At 40.6% G+C, this 13,165-nt stretch overlaps 1 protein-coding gene across 1 annotated transcript in view; it reads right to left on the bottom strand.

Moving 5' to 3' along the window:
* Positions 1–13,165, bottom strand: part of SORCS3 (sortilin related VPS10 domain containing receptor 3) — a 621,661-nt gene that overhangs the window by 63,036 nt on the left and 545,460 nt on the right. The window contains exons 15-16 of the mRNA XM_007964048.3: positions 7,637–7,754; positions 6,482–6,615 (exon numbers count right to left, since the gene is read on the bottom strand). Coding sequence (XP_007962239.3) covers positions 6,482–6,615; positions 7,637–7,754 — 252 coding nt within the window. The remainder of the gene's footprint in view (positions 1–6,481; positions 6,616–7,636; positions 7,755–13,165) is intronic.

Below are 13,165 nucleotides of genomic sequence, written 5' to 3'. Positions count from 1 at the left end.
TCTCCTAAACTTATATTAAAATATCTCATACAGCCCAACCTCCTTCCTAGCTCCGAAGTCTGCATGATTAGACACACAAGCAGTTCCAGCTGTTGCTCCAGCTTCCTGGGGAAAGGCGTTTTTCTGTTGAATTGTGAAGTTTGGATAGAATGCACCAGAAAGTTTGATTTGCCTCGGGGAAGTCTGCTGCCGCAGATTCTACAAACATACACACATTTTCCTTCAAGAAATAAGTCACCTCTATGTCTTTCTCCACTATAACAGCTTTAGAAGTTGTGAAAGTTTAGGAACAACTTTTTCATTTCTAGGAACCTGTATGTCTTCTAAATTCCATCCAGGGAAAAGGCTTAGATTCTAAAGGAGGGATAGCCAGGACAGTGTAGAAATAATAATAATAATAATAATAATAATAATAATAATAATAAACCTCTGCGTGTCAAAATAGGAAGGGATACTTTTATTCTTGGATCCAATCTCCTAAGTTGGTAGACTGGAAAAGAAAAGCAAAAAGGGGAGAAATGACTATGCCAAAGATTGTACACAGCTGGCAGTGGCAGAGGTGATAACGGAGACTCCTGATCCCTGTTCAGCATGAGTCCAATCCCATGGGGCTCATCAAGGAGACCCCTAGTCCCCAGGAATGACATTCTGAGACTCTTGGAGCCAACCAAGAAGTCATGGTCTCTTCCAGACAAGCTGCAGGGGCTCTCAGACCACTCACAGCCATATCACAGCCTCCCTGATTCCCATTTCTCCATCCTCCCATCTGCCAGTTGAGATTCCAGTGCTAGTGATCTACAGGCACCCTGTTCCACTTTAGCAGGCAGGATAGCATGGTAGGTTTGGGATTAGGCAGATAGAGGTTCTTGGTAGGCATGGACTGAGCACTCAACAAACACAAGCAGGCCCAAGAGCAACAAAAACAATGGATTAATCATTAACATCATCATTTAGCTAAGACATAAGCCCAAATATAGCCGTAAAGAAAAAGTATAATTATATCCAAACCATTTCAGAAATTGCTTGGAAAATCCAATAATCATTCCTCAAATATTTCTCCTAATTTAATTTCATGCTGTCCATCTGCCTTGTCCCTTTACTGACCAACAACCTTCTTATATATCTGTTTTCTTTAGGTTTATGTTTTCTTTCTGTTTTCTCAGTCTCTTATTTATTTCTTTGAAGTACTGCCTATTTTCCTTTTCTTCCTCAGCAGGAAGTCTGCATAGTCCCATCGCCACCTCCTGCAGGAAGCCTTCCACGATTACTCCAGTCCACAGTGATCTTTTTGTTCTCTTTGCTTTGTGTATCTATAGCATATACAGTCATAACCAGTGCTGTTCAATAGAACTTTCTATTATGAGAAATATTTTATATTAAGCTAATATGGTAGCCCCTAACTAGTGCAACGAAGGAATAACATTTTTTATTTCCTTTTAATGCAAATAACCACATGTGACTATGATAGTTTTGGACAATAAAATTCAGCATTATACTCATTATTTTCTGCTATGCCTTCTTTTAGTGCAATAACTCTTTTGTATACATTGTTTATTGTCTTGTTTATCCTCTGACTTGTCCACTGTGGAAACACATCCTTGCTCGTGCTCCATATGCAGAGTACTCAAGCTTACTCTGGGGAGCCACTAGATTAATGTACTTCGGATACATCTGAATATATGTGCTGTGACACCCCCAAATCTCCTCCCTTGTCTTCTACATCACCACTTGATAAACTTGCTTTGTGGACGTAGTGCCGTATGGGACATGGAGGTAGCCTGTAAAACATAATAAGACTCAGGACTCTGAAGTCAGAATAATATTATCCTGAGTGAATTACTTAACATCTCTGTGTTCCATTCCTTTATCTGTAAAATGTCTATAATAGCAGACTCTCCTTCTGGGAGTTCATTGAGAAGATGTAAGATAATTCATTTCAAAGACTTGGTAAAATATCTGCTACATAGTAGGTGCTCAGTAAAAGTTTTTGTTGAGAGAGAAGTTAGGTGAATGAGTGAAAGAAAAGAACTCCTGGGCATAATAATCTCTGGTTCAACCTGGTTTCGTACTAAACAAGTGAATTCAGGTCTCCTGGAGGGCTACTCCCTCTCGAGAGCCCTCGTTTGACTTTAGAGGAGCCCGCTCGTGCCCTTTTTCTGACTACCTGATGGTCTCTAATAACCTTTACTCTCAATAAGGATTTGTTCCTGGTCCTTAACCAGCGCCATGATGGAGGTTGCTGCAAAGTGGCTCTCTAGGGTACGCTTGAGGCTGGTGGATTTATGAGGCTCTTATGTTGAAACATCGATCTTTATGCAGAATTTGTGCTTATTACTGATACTCGCTCTGGAGGAAGTTGTGGAAGTGAACGTTTTGCTACAAATAAATGCTTCTGAGAATCTAGAAAACCTCCTCTTTTCTTGCAGAAGAGGGACAGAGGTAGAAGATATCTTCCCTCTGTGAATCCAGGTTGCACTCCTTAATTCTTCCACCAATGGGAAGACATTTAATCCATCCTCCGCAGTCTGTACTCTTCCCTCCCAAACTGATTGAACTAGGTGATACCCTCTCTCTGTTGTCTCTGAGGCTTGAACTTTTCCTGGATCAATCAAATGAACCTGCCCTGATTCGGCCTAGGGAAACATCTAAATGGACTGTGCATGATAATCACTGGTACTAAGTGCACTGGGCATTTCAGATGCCTTTGCTAATAATACTTCCTGCTAGAGAGGACCACTGAGAAGGGGACAAGGCGATAGGCCATATGCTGATTTCTAGCATTAGCATTAAAGACCAGCAAACAGACAAAATGTATTTGATGGAAAAACTGTATCTTTTAACCAATCACTATGCTTATTGAAGTTAACTTAAAAATAAGAAGACAATTTCAAATATTCAGTCTCGTTGTCCCCCCAAAAATCACTGTAAATAATTCAGAAATTTCAGTAATCAAAAACAACTTCTCCCCTACTCAGTAGTAGTAAAAAAAAATTTATAGGACATGTGATTTTGTGTCTGTGTGTGTGTTCTGAGATTATGACCACAAACCCAGCATCAAGCCTAGTCTACTTCTCCACTCTACTGAAGTGGTTCTCCTATATTCTTTTTAATATGAGGTGTGATTGGCTACAGAAATGCAAACATACACCACCTTATTAAAAAAAAATTCTATAAAATATTTTTGAAGACCATACACCTATTATGATTCTAGTACCAATGGTCAAAACTACTTTAACGGAAATTGTTTTAGTGTTAAGGAAATATTCTACCTTATATTTCATCAACAGCAGTAAACCCAAGTCATTTGGGGATGAGTTTTAATTTTAGAGTAACTAAAGTTGGAAACTCTATTTTTTTTTCTGAAGCAAAATGAATCTAAAATAATAAAGACTTGTTTGATTTCTTGAGAAATGGCAGGATGTGGAGGAGAGAATGTGAATTTAACTAGATCTGCACTTGAACCCCGGCTCATTTTCTCCCAGGGATGTAACTTCGATCAAGTAACCTATATCCAAGATGTTTCTTCTCATTAAAATGGCAATAATAAAGATCCTGACATTACAGGGTCTTGGATCCACATGGTACCTCTACCAGTGCAAGTATGAGACCCACAGAAGGCCTGGTAAAGGCTCCCCCTCACCTCTCCCACCATGCTTTACTTATAGTTGGATTCTGACAGCACTCCCTAAAGAAGGTTCAGAAATACTTTGAGCAATGCCACCAGTATCTAACTAAATGGATACGACCCCAAGATACTACTCTGAAAACAGTGCTTATTTGGATGTATAAACTTTGGTTTACTTGCAAAAATACCATAGGGACCACTTAACCCTAGGGTATAAGAATAACAACAGCAGCAACAGCAGCAGCAATAGCTAGCCTATGTTGTATTTCTATGTTGTATGTCAGTAGGATAAATGCCTTCTCTATATTAATGATGTATATTAATATATTAATTCATTTATTCTTCCTTAGGACCCAGTGAGGTAGACGTTATGTATTTTTATTTTGCAGCTGTAGAGATGAAGTCACAAAGATTAAGAAAATTTGCCAAGGTCAAAAACTGTGACTATCAGTGCTAGAATTTTTGCCCAGACCAGTAAATGTTACTGGAATTACTGATGAGAAAATATTTTACAGTTCTTATTTCTTCTCACTTGTGATGCTACCCAGCAATGGGTGAGGGTCTATGATGGCACACAGAGACACAGGAGAATATGTACCATGACAAATTCCAAGACAGTATGCCTCAATGGAGTTAGTCTGCAGAAGGACATAAGGAAGCCTGAAATTAATATTCTGAATATTCAGGTTGACATCAATATGTCACAAGCCATAATTTTGAGTTGCCTACTGCACTCATTGCTATGACTATTTTTGCTTAATTGTGATTAATAATTGAAAATATTTTTCACTATGTGAAAATATACTTTGTTCCCAAGGGCTCAAAATGGTCACAGAAAGGACCCTGCTAGTCAAATTTAAATTCCATTTAGCATGTCTCATTTTCATGAATTTCACTGAAGCCATGCTTTCCCAGGTATGAGTTTAAAGATGAAGAATAGGTGGAGAGCAGTCAGAGTCACTCCTCTGGCTTCCAGGTATATTCTTAGCAGAAAGTGGGAAACAAAGGATAGTTTCTAGTACAAATCAAGCTAAAAAACCAGCTGGATTAAATGAGGCTGGAAGGAGTGAGGCTGCCATTCAGGGGCAGCTGCTCTGTGCCCACTTGGACTTACTTCGGCTATATGATGCCAGAGAAGCCCAAATGCAGCTCTATCATTGCCCTGCCCCTCCCAAGTTTAAAGGCCAATGCCCAAGTCCTTAGTTTTGTCTTTTAACAAAGACAAAGCTGGGATGGGCTACCAAAATATTCAAATTGAACTTTAGCTTTTTATTGTGATGCAGAGGAAGAATTCATCCAGCTGGGAACAGAGTCCTATGTACCCATTCCCAGAATTGGGGAGGTTTTTGACCCTCCTGAAAGAAATGATGTTCAGAAACATGCTACAACTATTTATTGAATGTTTACCATGGGTCAGGCACTGTGGATGCAGACACAAGGGAAGTCTAAAACTCCTGCATTCACAGTACTAACATTCTACTGGAGAAAGATAGGTGATAGTAGAACAATCAAAAACATGTTCATTTTGTATTAATACTAAGGCAATTAATACTAAGGGGACAATAAAACAGGGATATGCTAGACTGTGCCAGGGTATAGGTGAGATCAGGTGGTCTCAGAAGGCATTTCTGAGAAGCTGATATTTTTGCTGAGACATGAGTGACTCAAAGGTGCCGGTCATGCTAAGATTTGGAAGAAATTCTTGCATTTTCTGCTCCCTCTGCTCGGAATGAGCCAGGATTAATAAAGGTGCAGGAGATGGTAATGTGGTTGCAATACAGTGAATACGGTAAGAACAGTAAGGAATTTAGACATGAAGGTAATTGCAGGGCCAAATCACCCACAATGGAGGAAGCTAAGGAAAGAAGATCAGATTGTATTTCAAGGGAGGGGGAAGGTATTGGAGTATTTTAAGTGTAGTAGTGATAAGATATGGTTTGAGTTTTTAAAATACCATCTCAGTTGCTGTGAGGAGAATGAATTTTAAGTGACAAGGGTAGATGTGGAGAGAGTTCGATTCCTGGAGTGATACAGACAGCTGCGAGATGGAAAGAAGTGCTTTGAGTTAGAATGTGTTTTGGGGGTAGAAACTGCAAGGACTTGCAGATGGCCTGGATCTGACAGTGAAAGGAAAGGAGAAACCAAGCCCTTCTGGCAACTGAGTGGATAGCTGTGTGTTTTATTGCAGTTGGAAAAACTGGGCAAGGGACTCCTTCCAATGAGGGGGATTCAAGAAAAGCTTTGCTTTGGCTGCCTTAAGTTTGATATCCCTGGTAGTGAATCAAGAGGAGATGAATGCTGAGTAGATAGCCAGACACATATGTGTCCAACCAAGAGAAGGGGGAGGACAGGGCTAGAGGTAAATATTTGGATATTTGGAAGTAACTGTCTATAGATGAGATTTGAATTTCATTAAGTGAGATTTAAAGTTGTTCTCTGTTGCTGTTATTAGGGGGAGAAAAAGGAAATGAGAGAGGTCACGTGGAAGAGCACAGAGTGCATGTGGCTGGAGGCAACAGCAAGGCAGTAGCTCTCTAACCTCTGTCAGTGCCCGGCCCAACTTCTCCAGTACTTTCCAATACAGCTGCTCACTGCAGATGAGAAGAAGCCCCCAGTGGAGATGCTGCCCTGATGGAGCAGTGACCCTCTCCGTGACAATGCCTCAGCCTGTCCTCCTTCCAGGAATGCAGACTTCCCATCTGGCCCAGTAACTGGGATGGTTGGGCCCACAGGCCAGCAGATACACCTCGCATCTCTGTGTCATGCTTCCTCTCCTAACTTCATCTTCACCCCACCCCACCCCACAGACAGGTGAAGACTTGGTTGGAATTGGTAATAAAATGCCAAACAACTCACCACTCGAAGTCCCAGTTGGCACAGACACAGGGTTCTGAGACCACTGATCCTGAGTGGTCTCGGCCCAGGGCACACTGAGCTCCTGGCTTACGCTTCTTGAATATTTTCCTTTCTCCCATGACACAAGGCTCTCCCTTAGAGAGAAATTCCACAGTGAGAGACACAGAAAAACAAAAAGGTGGTGAAATAAACCAGTTGTCAACAAGAAGCATTAGCCTGTTCATTCTCATTTAGGTCCTTTATGTAGCAGTCTCATTCTCTGTAATGATCCAGGAGTTTCAAGAATAAAAGTGTTAATCTTTTACTACTACATAAAAGGAACAACTACTACATAAAAGGAACATTAAGGGAGGTGGGCCCACTTCTACCCTCCACCCACCCAAGCCAGTGATGTCTACATCATCCTGTTTCTGCTCCACCTCCATGGAGAATGTAAGGACTCCAGGCATCTTTGCAGACCACCAGGCATTTGCCCAAATGGCTTCAGTAGCAATTCTAGTGGAAAGGAGCCCATTTCTGGCACATTTTTCACATCATCTTCAGAGGGAAATTGAAGTTGACCCAAAATGTTCCCTCTCTATGATAAACGACCATGCCCAAATCCTAATTCCCAGTCAAGGACAAAGAAAGGAGAAGTTGATACAAATTACAAGAACCCAGTGGTTCTGAAGAATGCAGAAGCCTGCTTATTTCTCATAGCAGTAAATATCTACCATTGCTATACCTACTCACTCTGACACCCTTTCTCAGTGGACCTGTTCCCAGTGCTCTGGGGCCCTTATTTCAGGCCAGTCTGAGAAATGCTCTCGCCCTCCACATTGGCAGATAAAATGAGCAACTCTTGGAGGCCTTCTAGCTGTAAAAAGCTCATTTCTCCATGGATAGAGCTAAAACCCAGGTTATCATCATCACCTTTCCCCAGGCAGCTCAGTGATTTCAACTAGTAGATAGGATCCCAGGGTGCGAGATGGTTCCTAAATATCATCCGGCCTTCCTGGACCTGAGTGTGTTTCACTCTTTTCTTCAAATCCACACCCACAACCTCAGATGACCCACTACCTTCCTCCCCTAAATAGGAAGGCTCAGATAAGACCCAACCGGGCTTACACTAGCTCCTCCTCCTAGAAGCCAGCAGTCCACCTCCCTGGGGTGTACCTGATTGAGCAGGTGCCAGGTCTGATAGTCCTCCTTGGTGCAATGCCGGCTGAAGATAGATTTGTAGTCCACTTTCACCAATTGCCATTCGGAGCGGAGGCTGAAGTGGCCAAAAACTCTAAGCGTTTAGGGGAGGAGTGCGAGAGACAAGCAGAGAAGGTCCCATAGTCAGTCACTAATGCACAGAAACTAGGAAGGAGATAGACATTCACTGCAGCCTGGACTTCAGTTATTCTTCCAAAGTGAGCTCCTTGAGGGCCATTGAGGAGAAAGCCCACTATTCATACAACTCAACCAACTGGCAGGTCATTCACAGTGGGTTTTAAATCAACCATGTTTTAAATTGCAAAAGTAATATATGTCTATTACAGGAAGGATTTAAAATATAGAAAGCCCAGTAAAGAAAAAAATTGGAATTGGTAGTCCCAAACTCACCACCCGTATAAAACCCTTGTTCAGATTTAGATAAACAGTCTTCCCATTTCTCCTTAATGCAAGCACTGGCATTTTACCTACCCATGTCCACTGACAGGAACTCAGTTTCCTCATCTGTAAAGTGGATTGTACATATGTATGTTGGGGTAGAAGGAGTGAATTTGCTAATTTAAAGCACAACTTTGCCAACTGCAAAGTCCTGGTTGAATTTAAGTGTGTTAGTTGAAATTCCCACTGTTTAATGCACATAAATACCTACCCTCCCTCCTCCTTCCCTGAAAAGAAAAAAAAAAAATCACAGCAGACTCATAAAAGGAACTCATATTTATGTATAGTAAAGAAGCACACCATCTGTGACTTAGATAATCAATACTGACCTTTTCAAAGCCCAGCAGTTGATTGCCCTATAAATATGAATGATCAATTGTTTCTAGAAAAATAGAAAAAAAAAAAGACTGATCATCCATACTCTACTCGGGTGGCATATCTTGCAATTACAATGCAAGACATCTATCATAGTGATGTAAAGGGGAGACCGATCATGCTGCGAACTTAAAACAACTGAAGTCTTTCAAGGAATTGGATGGCTTCCATTTCAGCAAGACTTAATCACACTACCAGCCCTGGATTCTCCTCTGCCCAAGTTCAGATACTGTTATGGTGACACCTACAAGATTAACTCTCTTCCTGGGTCATTTTCTTATGCTCTCTAAAAGATGAGGATGCTTATGGGAAAGGTAGAGACTGACAAAACTTATGAAATGAAGAAGAATACAGAGTTGTTTTTGTAGATCATCCAATTTACAATACATCTCAGGATCAATTTTGAATGTGCTTCAGATAAAAGTTAAATAAAACCTTTTAGAGCCTTATCTAAAAGAAAATTAAGCAGACTTTGAAAGAGAGACAGGATCTCTCCTTTAGTAAAACTACATGGGTTTTGTATGGATCTAAGCTCAGCACGGGGTAGCAGAAGCTCTGAGCCTAGAATACCTACCATAGGCAGCTGACACTGTGGAGCAAAGCAAACCTAACTCCCTCTCCCTGGGTTCTCTCTGTTCTCTTGTATTCTTGCTAAATCCAGTGGTTTCCAAATCCAATTCATCGATGCCAGGTCATCCACTAAATTATTTCCATTTCTTAGCTCTGGATTCATTTTACATAGAGGTCAGTCCATTTAAAATCTTTAACAAAACAGCTCTCTCTTATCAAACATTTTTGCTTGTTTGAAGAGAGGACAGTTAAACTGATAAGCTCATCAAGGGAAAATGAAACAAACAAATAAAAAAACAGTGGGAGGAGACCTTGACAGATATCTTTTTTTATCTCTATCGAGCCTTCAAAACTGTCGCATTCAGATGCCACTTCCACCGGTAAGTCTTCCCTGACTGGAATACTCCTACTGCAGTATGTTAATGATGCTAAACCAAATATTTCTGCTGACTCCAAATAGTTTAAATTTACTTCCTGGATTACAAAAGACGTCATGTCAGATTAACCACATTCCTTTCTATGAAAAGGTTACTAGGCAGACAGAAGAGGAAAATGTGAAGCACATGATTTACCTGGATACCAGCATGGCATTTTACAGGGTCTGTCATAGGAATCTTGACAAAAAGATTGAGAAAATATGAGCCAGGTACTCGGTAAAATTATGTGGCTGAACAGTACCTAATTAAGACATTAAAATCAACCAAGAGGGAGGTATGAGTAGTCCGCTGCAGGGTTCTGTTGTCTGCTCTTTCTTGTTCATCATTTTTATTAATGACTTGAAGACATGAAAATAATGGTCATCATTGGAAATTGAATTTTTTGATGACATAAAGCTGGAGGAAGCACTCAATATGCTCGATGGCAGAAGCAAGACTCAATAAGGTCGTGACAGACTAAAGATAGGCTCAACTTAATAAGGTGTGATGTAACCCAGAGAAATGTTAGCTAGATCCTTTCCATGGTAATTGTATAAGTAATGGATAAACGAAATGGGGCTTGGTAATTTTCAGGTTTAATAGTAATAATAATAGCAGCTTAAGAGTTTCCATACACAATGTGAACACTTCAGGGAGACATAAAATATTTAACGTGATCTTGAAATGCAGTAACAGAATTATATGTATTATCTAGAACCAAAGAGGCAATAACCTGGTCTTTTCTACACTAACTAGATCACCAGGAAAATTGTGGTTGCTTTTGGCTGCTACCATTCAAGAAGGATATAGACTGAGTGTCTGAATCTACGGTACATGTTTGGGCTTTGGTAGTGGTGGTGAAGTATGAATCTGCTTAAATTTTAAACAAACAAAAATGTGCTTATCAGCATGTATGTATTTATCTATAAATAAAAATCACATATATTTTGTCAGATCATTCATAGGGGTTCATAATTCCTAAAGTTTAAGGACCACTGAAGAAGAGAGTGATTAAGATGGTGCACTGCACTGAATGGTGACCTGCAATAAGATATGACCACTTCCTATTCCCTGGAACTGTGAATGTGACCTTATGTGGGAAAAGCATCTTTGCACTTGTAAATCAAGGGTCTTGAGTTGAGATCATCTTGGATTATCAGGGTGGGCTCTAAATCCAATAAAAGACACAAAGATGAGTAGCATGCAGTGAGCGGAAGGCCATGTGCAGACAGATGCCAAAATTGGAGTTATGCAGCCCAAGCCAAAGAACACCTGGAACTTCAGGAATACGGAAGAAGCAAAGAATGAATTCTCTGCTACAGCACCAGGGGTAGTAGAGGCCTGTTGACCTTTTGATTGTGGACTCTAAACTCCAGAACTACAAGAGAATAAATGTCTGTTCTTTTAAGCCACTAAATTTGTTACAACAGCCACAGAAGACTAATACAGGTGGCAATATGATCCAAGACCACTTTCATCTACCCAAAATGTGGTGTAAGAACTAAGGCTGGTTAACCTGGACATGACATAGGAAAGTGCAGTGAGGGAAGAGCAGCAGGTGGATATTCTAGGGAGCTCTCTTGCATGTAAAAAATAACCAAAAATAAAAGTGTGAAAGTTTATAAAATGTGAGAGAACTTTCTTCTTCTTCTTCTTCTTCTTTTTTTTTTTTTTTTAACAGAGTTTCGCTCTTGTTGCCCAGACTGGAGTGCCATGGTGCAATCTCGGCTCACCACAACTTCTACCTCCCTGTTCCAAGCAATTCTCCTGCCTCAGCCTCCAGAGTACGTGGGATTACAGGCGTGTGCTACCACACCTGGCTAATTTTGTACTTTTTTAGTAGAGACAGTGTTTCTCCATGTTGATCAGGCTGGTCTTGAACTCCCGACCTCTGGTGATCTGCCCGCCTCAGCCTCCCAAAGTGCTGGGATTGCAGGTGTGAGCCACCACACCAAGCCTGTGAGGAAACTTTCTAACAGACAAAGGTTCTAACAACAGGAGCAAGAGATGCTCAAAAGTTAGTAAGCATAAAACTTCAAGCTCAGGCTTGATCAATTCCCAGGGCAGATATGGAGTAGCATGCAAGCGTCATCCATGTATACAGCCTAACTGACCCCAAGCCTCTAAGAATGTCCATGTTAGTGGTCTTTCCAACTCTTTGAGCTATCCATTACTGATCTCAGAGTGCTCATTTCAGGACAGAACACAAGAATAGGTGCTCAGTCAGGACTTACAGACTTGTTCAGATTGTTCTGTTTTGCAGTCCTCACAGGTACATTCCTTTCATGTACATTTCTTTGGCTTCTTTCCCAGATTTCCTTATATTGTGTTTCCCAGGTCTTTCCCCAAACTGTAAACTGACACACTAATATGTTCACTCAGGAGTGTGCTAGTCTGCTCTCCCTTGAAGTCACTTTCGTGTATCAGATGCAAAATTTTAATCACTTAAACACTGGTAGGATTATAAGCTTTGCTCATTTTCTCGATGGGCCCCAAATAAGATCAGTGGGGTGAAACCCTCTGGCAACTTTCAGACATTAATGTGTTCCCCACCAAGCCACCCATTGTCAGCTCTGGGAAGAGCAAAGTTCATTGTGGGTCCTTTCCTATGGGGCATAAATGACTCAGACACATGGTCTCTTTTGTATAGACCCAGCTTCCCTGATTCTGTTCAATATCACATTAATTCATTGCTCTTCTGATTAGTGCCTATGGAAGCTGAAGAAATGACAGAGACATAACAAAATAAGCAGGGGATGAAATTAAGAACCAATTCAAGTATTTTTCTTCTCTTTTCATGAATACCCAAGGAACAGATGTTAAAATTTACAACAAGATCTGTGGAAGTAAGAAACCAACAGAGAAATTGAATTGGGCATCATCGTAAACCATGTCCATCACTTTGGAGTGATAAACACCGAGAAGGTCCTCTTGATCCTGAATTAGGAAAAGAGAACGTCCAGACTGCTTCTAACTGATAATAATAATTCTGAAAATAGTCAATTTCCAGAAAAAAGTTTCTCATCTGCTGGAAATACTCCTCTTAAGGAGAGCCTGTTACCAGCAAAATAGGTACAGCACACTCCTCATAGGTGTAGTACTTTTATGGAGGGTACAAAGTGGTTCATGTATCACTGGAATATTAAAGCCCAAGAGATGGCTAAGATGGAAGAACCAAAGGCATGGAGCATCTTTAAAAGGATACTATAATTCTCAAATCGGGTGATACTTATTTCAAAAAGTCCTCTGTGATTCCTCTGGCAACATTGAGCTCTTTCTTCAGAAGCTCAAATGGTCCTGTTGTCTCTAGACCAGAGGTTCGTCAACATCTACATCAGAATCATCTACAGGGCTTGTTAAACATAGAATGTCTCACTCCCCGAGTTTCTTATTAGTGCATCTGAGGTACCTAAGTATTTGAATTTCTAATAAGTCCCAGGCGATGCTGATGTTGCTGGCCCCAGGACCGTATTTTGAGAACAACTTCTCTAGACCACCAATCCAGAATTCCAGAAATTTCCTGTACCTTTGGTGAAATTTTTGTCAACTAATTAAAAAGCTTCTTAAGGCTGGAGATACTTTTAGTACTTCTTTGTATCCTATGGAACCTATCAACAGTAGCTGCTTAAAAAAGAATGGCTAATTGATCATTGAATGCCAACGGAAAAAAACAAGGCAATTCTAG

Source organism: Chlorocebus sabaeus, chromosome 9 (genome assembly GCF_047675955.1).
Source record: "Chlorocebus sabaeus isolate Y175 chromosome 9, mChlSab1.0.hap1, whole genome shotgun sequence".
NCBI classification, from domain to species: domain Eukaryota; kingdom Metazoa; phylum Chordata; class Mammalia; order Primates; family Cercopithecidae; genus Chlorocebus; species Chlorocebus sabaeus.
The sequence above is the reverse complement of the archived record's forward strand: the minus strand, read 5'-3'. Positions and strand labels throughout refer to the sequence as shown.